General features: G+C 34.9%; 1 protein-coding gene across 5 annotated transcripts in view; it reads right to left on the bottom strand.

Annotated features, from left to right (window-relative positions):
- Positions 1 to 17,339, bottom strand: part of LOC131075025 (uncharacterized) — a 71,885-nt gene extending 54,546 nt beyond the window's left edge. The window contains exons 1-5 of one of the 5 annotated variants that reach the window (XM_058011801.2): positions 17,116 to 17,339; positions 16,963 to 17,013; positions 4,671 to 4,768; positions 553 to 635; positions 161 to 236 (exon numbers count right to left, since the gene is read on the bottom strand). In XM_058011801.2, coding sequence (XP_057867784.1) covers positions 161 to 236; positions 553 to 635; positions 4,671 to 4,761 — 250 coding nt within the window. In that variant the 5' untranslated portion in view covers positions 4,762 to 4,768; positions 16,963 to 17,013; positions 17,116 to 17,339. Of the gene's footprint in view, positions 1 to 160; positions 237 to 552; positions 636 to 4,670; positions 4,769 to 16,346; positions 16,478 to 16,928; positions 17,014 to 17,115 lie in introns of those variants that run through there. The other 4 variants (XM_058011804.2, XM_058011802.2, XM_058011806.2 and 1 more) reach the window with 4 other exon arrangements.
- Positions 17,340 to 18,638: the final 1,299 nt, after the last annotated feature.

Below are 18,638 nucleotides of genomic sequence, written 5' to 3'. Positions count from 1 at the left end.
GAAGTTATATTACACAAAAAAATAAAATTATAAACCGTTTGACCCTATTGTCAAATACGGTCATGTACTTCCCACTTGACATTTAAAAAAATACAATTATATGAACCAATGTTTAACAGGACTTAAAATAAATATAAACCAGAAAGATCACACAGCTCACTTTCACAAGGGATTGAAGGGAAAGTCATATTAATATGTATAGGAAGTGTCTCTCCACGCTTCACATCTACAGACATCTGCATATAACGAAACTTAGTTATTTAATTATTTAAATACAAAAATCCCAACATTACAAGCTTTTAGCTAATAAAGGAAACCAAGATGCAAGGTAAATTCTATTAAAAGAAACATTTTGCAGAAAAATTAGTCAGTAGCTCTGTTCTAGAATAAATCTTAAAATAACAGATTCACACGTTTAAACTAGTTTTTTTCAAAACAAAGTTATTGTGATCATAATGACCTCAAATTTCATTTTAAAGGGCCTATGCATTCCAGCAGCATAATAATCATAACAAGAAAAAGACAAAAATTTCAAAGGGTAGAAAACAAAACCTCGTGTACAGTGTTAGTTGTAAGATAATATTTCAATTCATGTATGAACAATGTTGTCATAATGATAAGCCCAATAATGGAGACTGCAAAACCAACAAAGCAAGGTGAATTCAAATTTATTAAAATACAATACTAAGATATTTATTATAAGCATGAAATATATAAAAGAAGAAAAAGCAAAAGTTTAACATGTATCACTTAGGTGAAAGCAAACAATTGATTTAATATCTAGCTCCATGATATGTAGCAACAACTACTCAGAAAAATATTCTGAAAACCAGCTTTAATCAAAACAAACACATTACACACTTGCAAAATACCTATAGCAAATAAGCATATTTAATTGAAATAAATACTAGGACAGTCAACCTAACCCAAATTTAATCAATTAAGTTAGTCACTCAACGTTTACATGAATATTTTTCTTCTACTTCAAACTCTTGATGACTCATTCTACAAGAACCATAACTGTGCAAAACACAATTCTTCTACTGAGAGGGCGGACAGTGGGTGAATCAGTAGAAGAGATAAAACTCAGATCTTTAACAAATTAAACTTTTGATGAAGTTTATCAAATTTCAAACTGGAAACTGAAAGGAATGTAACTTGAAACTAAAATCTGAAAAAGATGCAATCACACAATGAAGCCAATGAACAAGAAATGCATGGAAACCCAAAATGGGAAAAACCACAGTGAGAAATGCTGCTAGGATCTACTGTCCTAATCCAGCCTCATAGATGAAAATGATTTACAATGCTTAAGGGCACCAACCCTATGGAATCACCAAATTCCTTGGTAGAGCACCAACCCAACATCCTTGAGGCAGCAACCATAAGGATGTCAAAAATACATGAATCGCTTACTTTAAATCTGAGACATTACAATATTGAAAACATATAATCAAAATGTTACAAAGTGAATACTATATGTGTTCAGATATATAGATCAGTTTTTTTAATTCCACAAGATTATTAATCTGCAAGTAACCTTTTGTATTCTGTCTGCAAAGAAGCCCTATTCACACCAACTTAATACAACTTCATCAAATAAAATATGATATACACATCATTGCTGATGTTGATTATAGTCTGAATCTATTAATCAACACATATACTCACAGCATTACGCAATCTATTATCAGTTGCAGACTCGCAGAATTATGTTCACCTTTCTGTTGACAGCATATCCATTCATACGTTCTCCTTCATTGCATATCCATTCATACATTCTCCTTTCTACTCACAGCACATTCATATGTTCTTTTCTATTCAAATAACAAAAACTCTTCAACCTTTCATCAATCCATTGTTCTCTTAAAATATAAACCAAATAACTATATCGGTTGTGTAGGGGAAGACAGTTTCAACTGCTTGTGCAGTTATAACTGAGTGCTTAACTTAATAATGATTAGTCTGCAGAAAATTGACACCACATGTACAATTCCAAAAACTGATATAACTTCCAAACAAATGGCGACTCTAATAAAGACAAAAACTACGATCAAACATCTTGTTTGAAATACTCTGCCTGCTCTGACAAAATTATATGCGATACTGCACTTGAACCTTCGGATGATAGCAGAGCTTGGAATCATCGAACAAGTTTACATTGTCTCCGCATGACTTCTTAAGCATCACTGTTGTGTTAGCTATCTTCAAAAACATTGTCCTCAACCAGCCCAACTGTTATAAAAAAAAGTTGGAGGCAACTTACATTCAGACTCTTTCCACGGTAATGTATAACAGCACCCAAAAACAAGGTAAATTGCCCGGTTTCTATGAGATGTATTTAGTGATAGAGGACTTGCCACCAGACATGAACAATATATTATTTAAATCCTTTCACTGTCTTACATATGATGCATTCACAAACCAATCCTCTGTTTCTACTTTCCAGTTTCACAGATAATCAGCCTGTTCATTGCTTTTAAAAATTCAACTCCTTCAAATCATGCATATTGATATATTCGATGTCTAAAGACAAATGCAATTTTCACATATGTGCAATGTATGAATCTTTTTGACATCATTAACAAATTTGTCTAACAAACTGAACAGAGTTGCAAATATCAGATTCTCAAGGTAGAACGGAGACAAAGGTGCACCTCATGATTCCAGACAGTCACGGCACTAATATAATACAGATGTAGACATGCTATTATTTCTCCCATTGCTGTGTATGCTATACTATTTACTTATTGAAACAAAGCTTCAATTCATTGTTAATTGCCCTTACATGGGAAATTTTAAGCTACAAATCCCTCCTTATAAAGTAAAAGTTACAAATTATGAATGGAACTTTTGCTGCCTCCAAGCAGGCCAAAAGTACCTTCTACGAGATATTGTTTCAGTTCCTACTCTTTATGGTCAGACTCATTGTATGTAACTATGATAGAAATATAAACTGTACACTATAGACAATCGAGTGAATGGTATCCACTGAGTAAACTAGACAATATATCTCATACCAAACAACCATAATGACCATTTCCAAAATCCTGCATGAAAGTTTTATTGATTCAACCAAATTAAAAATACATCCTGTACCATGGTATCAAACAGTATATTTTATTGTGAATAAGAATAACTATGGTAAGATTCACCCAAGGAAGGAAACAAGTATTGAAATTAAAAAGTGGATATAGAATTATAATTTTCTGATTTGTCTATGCATTTGAGCTTCTATCTATATGTAAAGGGTTCTGAAAGAATTGATTCTTTGAGTTGTTGGCTTAATATGTGTGTGAACTGTTGTTTCTAAATCAACAACTCTGGATTAAATTGGAAAAAGGTTGTAGAAAATTTGGACTTCGTTTGGTATTAACTTTATTTTCATTAATTTTGTACAAACTTTAAAGGCTCTCCAATACTTTTGATAACATGTTGGCTCAATGTGCCTTTATTTGTTTCCTTGGACAGTTTTCTTCCTTTTTTTTTATCTTTATACTCAAAAAATGTAAGTTTATATTTTAGCTTTCATAATTCTAGTATAAGTAACCTGCCATGACCTTAGACTTTTCTTAAAATGAGAGAGTTTGACAACCCTCACTGTTGCTTGCAAATTTTACCCAGAGAAGAAGATCCTACATAAGAATAAGATTTCCAGTATCTGCAAAATTTACACACCAAACATTCAGTCCCATAACAATAATTTAGTTAGTATGAAGAATGTAGGGAAAATGTTTAAGCCAGCCAAAATACACATTCTTCTTTGGACTGACTTTTAAATCTTTTGTATTTTGTATTCATGAAGCCAACAACAGCTTAGAGCAGACTAATCATACAGTCAACAAGTGGAGAGGATTGCAGATGAAAAATGAGATCTGCAAAAGGGGCAGCAAATTGCCTGGACAAGCAGCAGTTGCAAGAAAAGTCAGTGATAAACATGTGGTAAGCACAAGACATGAAGAATACTGCTAATATTGTGTATCATAAAACTATGACTGTCTAATTTAAGGAGTAAGGGGAAGTAAGGGGAAAGGGTGTAGAACTCATAGAAGTATGAATTTGTTTAAGCTCTTGATAAAGGAAGACCATTTCTTTTGTTTATTAGGGTTTATTTCATATTGTTGGATATAGAAATGTCATCCTTTGGTCTCTTTGGATGCTGCACATTGTAATTAATCAGCCTAAACATAATTTCAAATATGAAATGTGCTTAGTAGTTGCAATGATTAATTTTATTCATGTGCATACCTTGTACACCTAATCTAATTGTCCTGAAATTTGAATGCTAGTGCTGCAGACAATTAATGTTTATTTTGCAAGGTAGACAGGTCAAGCCATAAATTCCTTTTAATTATTTTGTACACTAGTGTACTCCATGGTCCCTCACTGATTCTCTATAATAATCAGTGCACATTATTAGATACTCGCTTTCTTCAATGCTTTTGAAGGTACTACTGCAAACTAAGCTATTATGAAGAACAATCACTCAAACCAGTCAAAACACTAGGATGCTGACTGTAAGTTCCCGATTCAGGTCAGGCCTAGTACGACAGAATTGGATGAAAGTTGAGGGATAAAAGTAAAAAACCCTCATTTTTCCAACAGACCTCAAAAAATTCCTATTGCAAACAAAATTTATAGTAGTTAGGAGGCATATACAAAGAATTTACCTATTGCTCCAGATGGTGTCTTTTGAGTGAGGTGCTCCTCAGCACGAGGGAAAGCATCAAGGTTCTTCAATGCTTGTATCTTGAAACCCATATTCGACCTAGAATACAAATGAGGAGTCATCAGCTATAACCATAAGTTTGAACATTGATTGTAAAAATATTTAAATTTTAGTTCAAACTGTGCATGGAGTAAAACAACAAAAAACATTTTAATACTCAAAATCAAGCTATATACAATTACAGCACAAATTCACAAATATGTTTAACTCAACAGTTGAACATGAGAGTTGTGTTGACATCCTAAAATTAAATAAAACTAAACCTCCAACTAATCATAGCAATCTATAATTGTCATTCAGAAAGATAATTGTCTTAATATCAATGATTGACAAACGTACACAACTAATAGATGAAAATGTGGCTTATCTCTAATGTCAAATGGAATTGGCTACACTGGATCAACACAAGAAACCAGGCTAGGGAAACAAACATTAATAGTGGGAGTTGTATGTACGGAAATATTCACTTAAACACCTTTAGAAACTTACCATTATCATATAATAGTTATTTTTCCTTATAGGTTTGGTCTTGGCTCCAATAGATATTTCAATGAATATATCATTTCTCTTTCAACACATTATATGGTTTGTAAAATGCCTATTCAAATTGCATTCCAAAGCTTTCATAAGCTATTAAACCAGATAAAAGAATAATTATTCTCATCAAGCATTATTTTACCTTTGATTTGGACTTTGCACATTTTTCAAAGCAAAAGCAAATCATCCTTCATGTAATTTTAACTTCAGAAATAATTGTTTTACCAAACTAAAAAATACCCTTTACCCATGCTGTGATGAAATTATATGGATTAGAGAGAAAACATGGTATTTTGCCTTTGACAATCACATAGCTAAGACAAGAAAGTGAAGAATACACTATGTAATAGAATTGACAGGGTAAAGTCGAATGCAAATCATCATGTAATGTTCCCAATTTTAAAAGTGACAATTAATTAAATTATTTTTTATTAAGTTGTCCAAAAATAAATATTATTTTAAAGGATGACTTATTATCAATTAATTTAATTAATAAGTAAAATTAAATAGTACATGTCACTTTACTATTTAATTGCCCTAAATTCAAATTATTATTTAAGAGGGGTGATTTATTCACTTTGGCCAATTATTTGTTAATGAACACTTTATTAGTGTTGTGGGCGCCTATCTTCCCTTGGGCAATTTATTTACAAGGCAATTTACCTTCAAGCCTAAGTAATATATTATTTATGTGGTCGATTCATTAACATTGGGTGACACTTTATAAAGGCTAAGTTAAATTGATATGACTTAGGCGGCAGGAGAAAATATTTGTTTTGAGCCAAAATAAGAAGTTTTTCTCCTGGAGACTTCAACATGCGTGAAATATTTCATTGCCAACTATAGGAAAACTGGGAAATATTTTATAATCGACCAATGAGAGGCCGAGTCAAGGATTCACGACAATGGAGAGTTGCAATTGACGCTCAGTCATGGACTTGAGGCAGCTCTTTAATCAGAAGTCGGGCATGATTTTTGGAGGTGATGGTGGATCGAAAGTTCTCCTGGAGAATGTAAGAAGGAATCGCTGAAATGGAAAAATTAATTTTTGGATATTGATTTTGAAGTATTTTCTTCTTCCTGTGTTTTGCCAGGCAGCTTACTGAGGACGAAAACCCTTTGTAGATAATGATTTGGACAAAAACCCAAGGCATTGAAGGTCGGAATCCACACAAGGTTTCGAATAGCACATAAAGAAGCGTTTACAGGTTATTTGGTTGCAAATTCAAGCTGAGATTAGGCGACTAGGGTTGCTGTGCGAAATTCAGAATCTGATAATTATTTTGGACGGACTGATTAAAATCATTACAGTATCAGGTTCAACAACAAATATCAATAATCTCCCAGCGTCCCATTTATTAGAATAATATCTTTCTCTTTGTGTTATTAATGGTCATTTAAGTTGTTTCTAATTTCACCTCTAGTTAACGATTGTTTCTTTTAGAAACATCGTCTATGTAACTCTATTTAAAGGAGTTTTGTCTCCTTGATTAATTGAACAACATCAATTCTTTGAAATCCATATGCTTTTGCATCTATATTATGATATAAGAGCCTTGGTTATTTTCGAAATAATTTTTCAATTAAAAATTCGTCATGAATTTTTAACAGTTTTTTTGAGAAATTTCTTTGTTTATTCGAAATTGCTACTTTGGCAGTTCGTTTTGGCTGCAGCTACTAGGTTTTTCTGGCTATTTTCTGCCCTCTCCCGCGACCTATCTCTCCTGCATTTCACGCAACCACGCGATGCAATTTTTTTCCCGCCTGCAAATTTTTTTCTGCCATTTTTGGACAGAAATCTGCATTTTCGGCTAGGGTTTTGACCCTCCTGATTCAGTCGAAAAAAAATTCTGAGCACAGATTCATGATGGGTTTTTCGAGATCTCAACTGGGTCGTCGTCGAAATTTTTTGGGTGCTTCAATTTTTGAGCCAGTGGATCCAAATTCCGACAGCAGATTCATTCTGGGTTTTTCGCAAGGATTTCTAGGTTGTCTTCAGATTTTTTAGGGTCAGCCGGAATTTTTTTCTTGAAATTCGTGCCCGCCGCACTTCATTTTTTGAAGTATGTACCTGCATCTGCCTCTGTTTCTACATTGGGATCCAAATTTTTTGAATTTCGTGCATTGGGAAACGTGCAAGATGGCGTCATTGACAAACTTGATGTTGGAAGGCAATCAGGGTTTGTGCACTTAGCATCTTCTCAATACCTCGTTTTTCGTGCCTCGAAAAGCGTGAAGATGGCTTATTGGCATCGATGTTTATTTCGGTTTTTAATATTTTTTTACCTGAAAAAAAATTCTGATGGGTTTTAATATTTTTTTCCCTTAAAAAAAGTCTCCGGGTTTTTAAATATTTTGTCCCTGTAAAAAAAAAATCATGGGAGGGTTTATGATTTTTTCCTCAAAAAAAAAAATTGTACTTTGCTGCAGTCTATTTTTCGTTGCACCTGGAGTTGTTGTGCGAACATCTACACTAGTCTCTTATTTGCAGTCTATTTTCGGGCATCTTGCTCATTTGCAATAGTTTGGAGGGTTTGCCGATTTTTTCCTCAATCGTGACAGCTGTTCTTGGTGTGTCTCTGATTACAGGGAGGGACAGTTCTCTAACATCAGGTTGGACGGTTGGTGTTGTTTTGGGTTATCTCCAAAAGTTCTGCAGTTTCTGGGAGGGTTAGTAGCAGACTCATCTCAAGTGGCAGAGTTAGGGGTGTTGGTTTTTTGTGTAACTAGGATAGGAAAATAAATAGGATTCGGATTGCCCTAAGGCATCATCTGAATCCTTATAGGGCAGAGCCCTATCTATTGTATTTATATGTAATGTGTAAAACCATTAAGGGCTGGACCTAACATGTAAAGGGGTGCATCTCTAGGTCCAACGTGTGGACCTATCTCCAGTACACACATTTTGTGGCGTATAGTCTTATGTATTGATCATTTATGATGGGCTGGGCCCAAATGATTGTATTATTAAAAGGACGCATCCCCTCTCCAAACGTGTGGTCCTTTATCTTATTTTAGCACATCTCTATGTAGCGTGGGCTCTTGTAACGTGGAAACTATATTGTTTAGGTCCCATGCTTATGGTGACGTGTGGAACTAATATTATAGTGTTGGCCACAAGGATGGATTGGGCCGACCCAAGATAGGGCTCACCTCTTGTATATATGCACAAGCATATCACTAGTCGAAAATGCAATCAAGCAATCCGAATATTAGACAATCAATGTGAAGAACCTGTGCTCTGCAATAAAAGGTCAATGCGAATTCTGATCAAGGAATCAGCGAATTACTTCTGCCATCAGCATTTGCCATACATGCGATCTTGGACAGTGAATACATTGAAGAGGATAGCGAGTTCCTCTTGAAGGTCTACAAACACCATTAGGTCTGCAATCTTCAGTGAAGAACTACGAAGAGCTGTAAGCTGTATGCTGATGATATTCTTATATAAGAAAGAGATAAGTCTGCTATCTTCTGCTGTTACATTGTTCCCTAGCTGGGTTACGACTGTAACTCAAATTCTGCCCTAGGTTGACAATTATATCAGATAAGTAATCTGATCTTTATTGCCATTGTATTCTACAATTAATAAAAGGATCTAGATCTGATTTGTTGCTGGGTTTTTCCTCCAAGAGGGAGGTTTTCCTAGGGTATGTGTTGTGTCTTGTCTCTTTTGTATTCTTGCATTCACATTGTTCTCTGCAATCTGATCACTAAAGTTAACAAGTGGCAGGCTCTTGTCTTCTGTTGCAGCGTGTTCTGAGAAGAAGGGGGCAACCTTCTCTGTTATTTCTCTTGGTAATTAAAACGATGGCCATTAAGGGAGGGTATTAGAATAATATCTTTCTCTTTGTGTTATTAATGGTCATTTAAGTTGTTTCTAATTTCACCTCTAGTTAACGATTGTTTCTTTTAGAAACATTGTCTTTGTAACTCTATTTAAAGGAGCTTTGTCTCCTTGATTAATTGAACAACATCGATTCTTTGAAATCCATATGCTTTTGCATCTGTATTACCATTGCTTCCAGTGATTCATGATTTGCAGAAGGCGTGGGAATTGTGGAGGCTAATACAAACTGTGAACTTATAATACCAGCACCATAGTAGGAGGGCAATTTGGAAATAGAAGAGTTCGACCAGCAGAGACTCACCATTGTGGTATATGCAACATACTGGTCAACAATCTCAGTATTTTAAGGCATCGAATCCTTAAATTCATTAATGGTTTCTTCAATAAAATTGGCCTGATGTAATAAGAGTATCCTGTGTAGCATTCAAAAATAAGGAGCTGGGAAGTATAACACAGTTCGAACTATCTCTGGTGGCAGACTGGGTGTATTACTTGCACCTGGTATTATATTCATCAATAAACTCCATGTATGGAAGTACTGAAATCTCCGGGTATGAGCATATTTGCCAATTTGATTCCTTCCTAAATGTTAGATCTGAGAATTATTTGAATTTGTCAATAAATCAGAACTCTGAGTTTGTATCAGTCCTATGAAGTTAGTGAAATTGCTCACAAATAATGTTATTTGATGCATGAAGAATAATAAACTCTTGCATCAGTATTTGGTATCAAACCTCTAACAAAGAAACCTTACAAAGACAAATCATTTAACTCAGGCAGCAACTTAAAACAAAAGAAATCAAATTAAAACAAATTTTTACATGCTGGTCAAAGAATTTTATGGAAACCAACCTATCAGTTTTGCCAATCAGAAGTTGGCATCTTTCACATCACTACATTTTTTGACAAAAGGAGACCACATTATTTTTATTGTTAGATTAGAGAGGTTGTATGAAGGAGCATCCTTGGCCTAAAATCAATCCCGTGTCAAAAAATACATGTTGTTTTAATGTTTGTTTGTTTTGTAAGTATTCTAGGTGTATCCCAATTATTTTCCAATCAAAATCATTTTTGTGGGAAAATATTGTGCAAAAAACGAACAAAGAAACCACGATTTTTAAAAAGAAAATCATGCAAAACCCTCCATGAATTTTTGTGGAGAAAAATCAAAAAACCCATCCACTATTTTTAGGAGAATATCATACAAAACCCCCCAATCTATTCAAAAACTTTACACAGCCATTACGAGTAGTAAACAGAATTAAAAACTCCCTAAATTTTGTGGAAAAAATCAAGCAAATCCCTTGAATGATTTTTTGTGGAAAAAACGTCAAAAAACCCACTAAGAAAAAAAATTCGTCAAAAAAGAACCTAAGCTCTAATACCAAGAAATGATAATTCAATGTTGTTATTAATTAAGGAGAGGAATATTGTTTGGGCTGGGGGCCTAGCTCAATTAGCGAGAGCTTCCAATGGTGAAGCACGAGGTCACGAGGTCTAGTCTCCCCCCAGCCCACATCGTACCGAAGGATGTGTTGTGCCAGCATCACCAATCACGTTAAAAAGTTTACCTGACGCACTGCAGTTTATAGGGGGGTGCTATACCCGATTCCAGCAGTCTAAAAAAAATAACTAAAATATTGCAAGGGGGTTTTGTGGCTGGAAGACAAATTTTGGATGGGGTTATCATAGCCGCAAAAAGTATGCATTCTATGGCTGTCTCTAAGGAGAAGGCTATGTTCATAAACCAATTTCAGATAAGCTGCCTTAATGGGGGTTGCAAGAGTTAATGAGGCTACCAATTTCAGATAAGCTATGGATATTTATATGGAAGCCTCTGGACAAAAGACTAATGAAGGGAAGTCTCAATTTTTTTTCCTTAATACGCCTGCTCTCATTCAAGCTAGGATTGCGAGGATTTTGAGGTTTCAAATTGGGACGACTCCTTTTGTTTATCTTGGTATTCCCCTTTCAGCTCATCAACTGCCTAGGGGAATTTGGCAGGAAATTTAAGATAAGTTTCGGATTGAGGTTAGTCATTGGACAAATAGATGGCTCCCATTTGCTAGTAGAGTGACACTCTTGAGGTCTGTGGTGCAAGCGCTTCCTATTTACAGGTGTTTTGTGCAGACAGCCCCTACAAGCTTCATTAAGGACTTTGATGCTCTTTCTAGGCAGTTCTTATGGACAAGCAATTTACTCTCATCCAAGTGGAGCTTGGTTAAATGGGATTCTGTATGTAGGTCGAAGTAGGAGGGTGGTCTTGGTTTGTGACAAACAAGCTTGAATGGCAGAGCTCTGGCTGCTAAGCTTTTTTGCAGATGGTGCATCAATCCAAATCAAGGATGGGCCAAAATCCTCAATGTTAAGTATCTTGGGGGAGTGGAAGGAAAGGATGTGCCTTACAACAATCTGACAGGTAGTGGGTCCATGATCTGGATCTGGAACACTTTAAAGAGAGGAGCGTATTTAATTAAGCAAGGCCTTTTTGGTTTTGTAATGGCAATGCCGACGCTTTGTTCTGGAAGGATTCTTGGGATGGATTTCCTCCTATCCTCTCACAGTTTCCCCATTTGCAGCCTCTTTGTGATATTTTTCTTGCAGCAGGTTGGAGCAAGGTTGAGAATTTTAAAGTTACTATGAGATTGGGGCGAGGAGAAGTGGTTAGATGGAAAGAACCTCACGAGCGGCCTCTCGGAGGTTCTATGGAGGAAAGGGAGGCTCTTGCTAGGATTTTAGCTGGAAGGATGTGTAACTCTCTCAAAGGTGCGGATATCCTTGCTTGGGGTCCTCATCCGAAGGGCAAGTTTTCAGTGGCCTCTAGCTATCAAGAATTAGAAAGAATGACTTTTGGCAAGGTAAATATTCCCTTGTGGAAGCAAGTCTGGAGCCTGGCCCAAGTGTAACTTTTTCTTGTGGCTCGTTGTATAAAATGTGAAATGTGCAAGTTCGATTCATAACAAGTCTTTTGTGCTTCGGAGGATGCTTTCAAACATGCAGATGTCTCAAGCAAATCCTACTCCCCTTTACTGTGAGTCTGTGACAATCAAGGGGTGCTCAAACTGGCCAAGAATCCGGTCTTCCACGAGTGAACCAAGCATGTTGAACTTCATTGTCACTTCATTCGGAAGCCAGTTGAAGACAAATCAGTTCAGTTGTTGTATGTTCTGATGGCGGATCAGACAGCAAATATTCTCACCAGTCTCTAAGCCCGGACAAGTTTGTAAAATTTAGCGGGCAACTTGGTGTAGTTGATAGGTTGACCATTAAGTGAGGGTATTAGAATAATAACTTATTATTTATTATTAATGGTCAATATTGTAACATAATGTAAATATTAGTTAGTTTATAATTTACGATTGTTTCTTTATAGAAAGGTTGTTTTGTAATTCTTGAAATGATCATTTGATCATTTCATTGATTCATTCAAGTTTTTACCAAAACAAAAGAATAAATTGTTCATGTACATAATGGTTTTTGTATCATTTCAATATAGCTACATTAGGATATAATATCATTTCAATATAGCTACATTAGGATATAATATCATTTCAACATAGGTACATATACTTGATAGTTGTATATAGTTGATTGTAGTTGCATGTATTTCTAATATGGGAGTATGTGCATCAGCATTAGGTACTTGAAAAATTTAATAGTGTAGTTGTGTACTTTGTTCATGATGACATTAAAATCAATCATGCGATGCATATAACTGAAACAAATATCATCTCAATGTGAATGTTTTGAATTTCAGCAACGTTGAAAGAGAGAAAGAAAGCATATTAATGTACATGGATAACCAAAAAAATCAAAGGGAGTGGAAATTCAGCAAGCTCAATAGCAAATGATTAGGGCAAAATGCACCCGGGACATGAATCCAAAAAAAATGAGAAGAGCTAGAATACAAGGGTTAACCTAAAAGGAGTAACCCCCAAACTAGTACAATTATGAATAAAAAAGTGGGGGATGAATGCTACAAAGCAGTAGTAACAAAGAGCACCCAAGTGGAGAACCTCAAGAGTCAATATTATATGCCCCATTGGAGGAGCCACCAATGTTATCACCAATGCCAAGTCTCAGAATGCTTGCCAAGGAAAGTCCAAGATTAAGGGGGGGCAAGTTGGACAATCCTAGGAAACAAGTGATTCCACAAGGGACCTATACTAGCATTCAAAGCGCAAAGAACTACTAACGGTGTGAAAGAAAATGGTGTTGTGAACTTGCCCCTAATTTTGAATTATGAAAGAAGGGCGAGAGAGGATCTCAAATGTTAGGATGAAATAGAGCCATGACCATAGAGTTAGAGTTGAGTTGTTTAAGATCCTAAGTTGTAGCACATCATAGGGATGAGTACTGCCTTGCCAATTTGTGGCCATCTATGTGTGAATCAATAGTATCCAAAGGATGTTTAACACCTCCAACATCTATGGTGAGTTCAAAGAAGTAATCTAGTAGATTTGGGACCACCACAAAAAGATCAATGCGTAAACCTAGTGACCTCATAAGGAAAAAGAGCCATGCACCTCCAATTAGAGTAATGAAAGAAAACAAACAAAATTTCTATATAAACAATAGTACCTCCCACAAATTGAACAATAGACTAGACACCGAAAAAATAAATACTTCTCAAACTCCATTTCCTAAAGATAACAAAGGTGGCATAAACTTTCACTTTGTAAAATATGGAGATATGTCTCAACACAAAGTTAATGAGAGCGCACTTGTAATTGTCTAAGGGGAATCCTCAAACCATATGACCAAAGATGTTGAGCATAGGTGGGTGGAACAATGGTTCCAACAACGAGCTATAAGAAATGTCTAGCATAGAAAGCTAGTTTGGGGCGAAGAGAATCCAAAGAGGGGGTCCAATGAACCTACATGTACCAACAATAAATGTCCTCTATAAGGGATCTATTGAACACCTCTTATTGAGGAAGAAAGTGACGAGGGGCACATAAGGAGTATTTGGAAGGATATTGGTCCAAAGAAATGCCAATAGTATGGAAGAGTAGTCATAAAATGGAGAATTGACCATTGGAATATCCAAGGCAATCGCTTATCACATTGTATTATAGTGGTTTTACAAGTTTTGTATAGAGTTGAGGCAAAAATACTAAAAGTTGCCAAGAAGCAAAGCTCCAAGAGTGAGACTAGAAGTGCATGTAATCCAAGAGGAGAACCAAAAGCTGAAGAAAAGATCCAGCACTTGGAGAGGAAGAATAAAGAGTTATGAAATGAGAGGGACAACCTCATGAAGTGTAATATGGATGTCATGGAAAGAGGAACCTCAAATTCATGTGCATCAATATTATAAAAGAAAAATCTAAATCGCATTTGCACATTTAAAAAAAGAGAAAGGAACCAAAATCTGCACAAACATGTCGCCATGGTTGTGTTACTAAATAATTTCTTTTGTTCTATACTTGACTTAATTTCTCTCAAATGAAAAAAGCCTTCACACCTCTTTCAAAAATGCCATATTAATCTAACTCTCATCTTCCAAGCTATGGGTGGAAGCTGCTGGCCATCCAACTAGCGAACAATGTCAAAATTATCAATTGTGTAGCTCCATAAATATAGTACGTCCACAAATCATGAAAAGCCTCATACCAGTTTCAATTTTCTCATTTATTAACCCACTCACAAATAGGTATCTCTCAAACATACAAGTCACAGAAACATTCGCACGCATCTTCATCTCAACTACTTTCCCCTTGGATACATTATTAAACCTGTTAAATAAGTTTCCATCCATGTCAACCAGAAACATGTCAAGAACTAATTCTAGTCTATGACACTTAAAAATAAAATGATATGTAATCCAAAAAAACACTTGCAAAGTTTGATGAAATGAACATGTGCCATGAACATATCACCAAACATCATTATCATGGGTTGTTTCAAGCTTCAGTTTGATTCTAAAGTAAATGGTCTTTCAAATCAGATTTCTTTGTCCAGGGGCATTGCCATCAATCAATTTCCTAAGGACAGTGCTCAATTCCAATATTTCTACATACCTAGATAATGTTATATCAGGATTTAGCAAAGACGTTTGGATATACCATAATGTATGTGCCTCTAGTGAATAAGGCAAGTCAATAAACACAACCATAATATGACGTGAAGAGGATCTAAGCTACACCAAATCCTTATTGCTATATCTAATATGCCAATGGTTGTGTCTAGCCACACATCTATATCTAGTTGTGCATATCTACTTTCACAAGTAATCAATATTCCACCATGCATCTGTTCATAATCGCCAGACTGTGCCTTCAAATTTTTAAATAGGTGATGAACAAAATTACTTTCCAAATTCGGCATTAGGATCTTCCGTATTCTATGTCAAGAATAATGATTTAAAAAGTTTAGAATAAAGAATGAAAACAAACAATAAAAAAATCACTGGGACAAACTGAGCTTGAACACCATATGGTGGAAAATTACTTCAACAGAAGGTGAAACAACGTGCATGAACCATAAAGACCTAGAGAATAAATTCATTACCAGTATAGCTAATAGGAAGAACTTGAAATCCTGTTATGAGTGACTAAAATATTAGCATATGTAATTGCTCAAAGTTATTTACAACCATTCTTATTTTTCACTTCAACCAAGCATGAAAGGAACAAAAACAAATAATGTGCCCCTTGGATTTCTTTGAATACTTCTCTTCTGCAGAGAGGGTATATTTCAACTACATGCTATGAAGAATGCCCTGAGAGATAGCGTTTGACAGCAGAACCGATTCTGAAAATTTAAATAGTACGTAAATTTTGACAGTACGAAAGGTAAATACCCCTAGATAATAAGTATGAGAGTTTTCAGTTTTATTTTGTGTGTTTGTATTTCTACCATGGCTAATGCGCAGTATTGCAAAAGCCCTGTAAGTACCCGAACAGTAGCTAGACACGTGTGTGTCGGTTATAAGTTCGCTGGTGGTTTTCCCTAGTATGAGCCTGGCCATATCATAACTAGAAGTTATTGTGGTTGATTTCTGATATCAGAAGTGTCTGTAGTTGACCGGCCGCTGCCCACTTAAAGGGCTGAATTCCAAACAATAGTCTGATAAACTTAAATTTATTAACCAAAAAGTGACTAGGTGCAGTGGAGAAGGTATGGTGATATAGAAAAGATACAGACACATCAAACTGTGGGTGAAGATAGCAAACCCTAGTTTAAAGCTTCCAAAGTTAAGATTACCAAAGAAAAACGTGTTAGGATTACCAGACCAAGTAATTTCAGTTGCTGACTATATGTTGATCATCGGGATCGTTGACAATTGAATAAGCTCGAGCGGCAAATCAAAGGGGCCTTTCATTGCCGATCACTAGATTCAACTCTGCAGAAGATATGTTCATATATAGAATTGAATAAAACAATCAATTAACGGAGCCAGGAATAAGATGTGGTTGAACTGAATCCGATAGATCTCTCAATTGTGGCATCTTATCCAAAGATTTCCCATCATAATGTAAATGCTTAGAATGACAAGGCGTGTTTAGAATGATGTCAATTATAAGGTTTTAGATGTAATTTTAACAAAACGGATATGGCGACTAATCATATTTAAATACAACTTTTATTTCAAAATTTGAATATGAGCATCACTTGATCCAAATCCCTCTAGCTATAATAGCTCATAACTCCAGGGAACATGCGGCGATAGTGTAATACAGTGATGAAAAAATACAATCAAGAGTGACCCAAATTTACAAATCTTCAGAATGACGTAGAAACTTATCGAACACAGTATTGAAAGTTGCCGCCGACCTTGGCCAAATTTTATAATTTAAATAAAAAAATCACCCTTCATTCAAAGCGTGTACTTGCAAAAACTCACAGTGTACTGTAGGAACCACGAATTCGAAATTTTAGGACTCGAAGCTCGACTCTGTTGATAAAATAAAAGAAAAAAACAAATATATATGAATAACTCCTCGAGGGAAAACAAAGTTAACTGAGAAACCCTAAGTCATTATCGGTATATACATACCGACTCCGAAGCTGGTACGGCTCCTCCGATTCATGCCGATCTTCTCATCTCTGAAAATAATTCAGAATTGAGATATAGCCTAATTCTTTCTAATATTTGACTAGATTTTATAGAAACGATTAAATACTGGATCGGCGAACCATTCAAAACCTCTGCATAAAATCCCAAAATTAAAGTCAAAACAAAATTAAAAATTCCCCCTAAACAAATATTTGATTGCACCAGGTAGTGGTTACCTCGATTGCAATTAATAAATTATTCAAGTAATATGTTAGAAATTAACTGCCCTGTATATACTAAACTAGTAATTGTACCTTAGTCTACAATGTAGAAGAGGTGTGGAAGGTAGGTCAAATAGGAAATGATAGCTTCAAATTAACTATTCAACCAAAGATGTAATCATAATTAAAATGATTACACAAATTTATGATTAGATCTCTGGTTGCATGGTGATTTTAATTATGATTAGATCATTAAGATCTTTATTGTGATTTTTTTTGTACAACAAAGATCTTAATGGAGAAGTGATAGCTTCAAATTAATTATGCAACTAAAGATCTAATCATAATTAAAATGAAACTTTTGAACTGAAAAGATAATAAGTTTCATTACCATCAGTGTTATGTTATATTAAAGAGAGAGAGAGAGGGAGAGGAGGCAGATGATTAAAGAGACAAATATAGAGAAGAAGGTAGGCATATAGATAGAGCTAGGGATAAAAATGGAGAAAGAGAAGAGAAAAATAGGGACAAATATAGAGAAGAAGGTAGGCATATAGATAGAGCTAGGGATAAAAATGGAGAAAGAGAAGAGAAAAATAGGGAGGAGAGAGAGAGAGATAACTAAATAGAGATAGAGGGTTATAAGTGGCCACTTTTTTTCTAAAACAGCTAAACCTAAATTTGGAGGAGCAATTTGAGAGTCTTGCACTCAAAAATTGAAGATACCAAAACAACAAAATTTGTAGTACTTTGAATCTAGTTTTCAAACTACTAAAAAATTTCAAAAATGGATAAGATTAAGGCAATCGAATCCTTCGTGCACACAAAAATGTTCCCTTTTTTTTAGCAAAATATAACATAGTGTTTGGTGTGTACAACAAAAAAGATAGTTATATTTAGTATTTTAAAAAAACCTTTGGTAAAAATATAATTAAGAGTGAGAACTAGAAGATATGTATTTTTTTGTTATTTTTTGTTAAGTTTTTTTCTTTTGATTTTTCGAAGTGGACACATCTTAAAAATCAGGTACCTATTCGAGCACATCACATAACTTGCACCAAAATAATAGAAAATTAATTTTTATTTTTTTTATGAAAGTGTAAAGAATGAAGTGTAAAACAATAATGTATAATTTGTTACAAATTTGGACAAATAGTTAAAAAGTTATTTAAAAAATGGTACACATGTCTCTAAGAACTCTAGGGACACTGGTAAAAGAAATTAAAAAATATTATGTTAATGTTCTTCAAATCTAAGAAAAAATTATATGCTTAGAAAGCTCAGAAGATGTGTGAAATTGTG

This window comes from Cryptomeria japonica, chromosome 2 (assembly GCF_030272615.1).
Source record: "Cryptomeria japonica chromosome 2, Sugi_1.0, whole genome shotgun sequence".
Lineage (NCBI taxonomy): Eukaryota > Viridiplantae > Streptophyta > Pinopsida > Cupressales > Cupressaceae > Cryptomeria > Cryptomeria japonica.
Note: the sequence above shows the minus strand (reverse complement) of the source record. Positions and strands in the feature narration are given on the sequence as shown.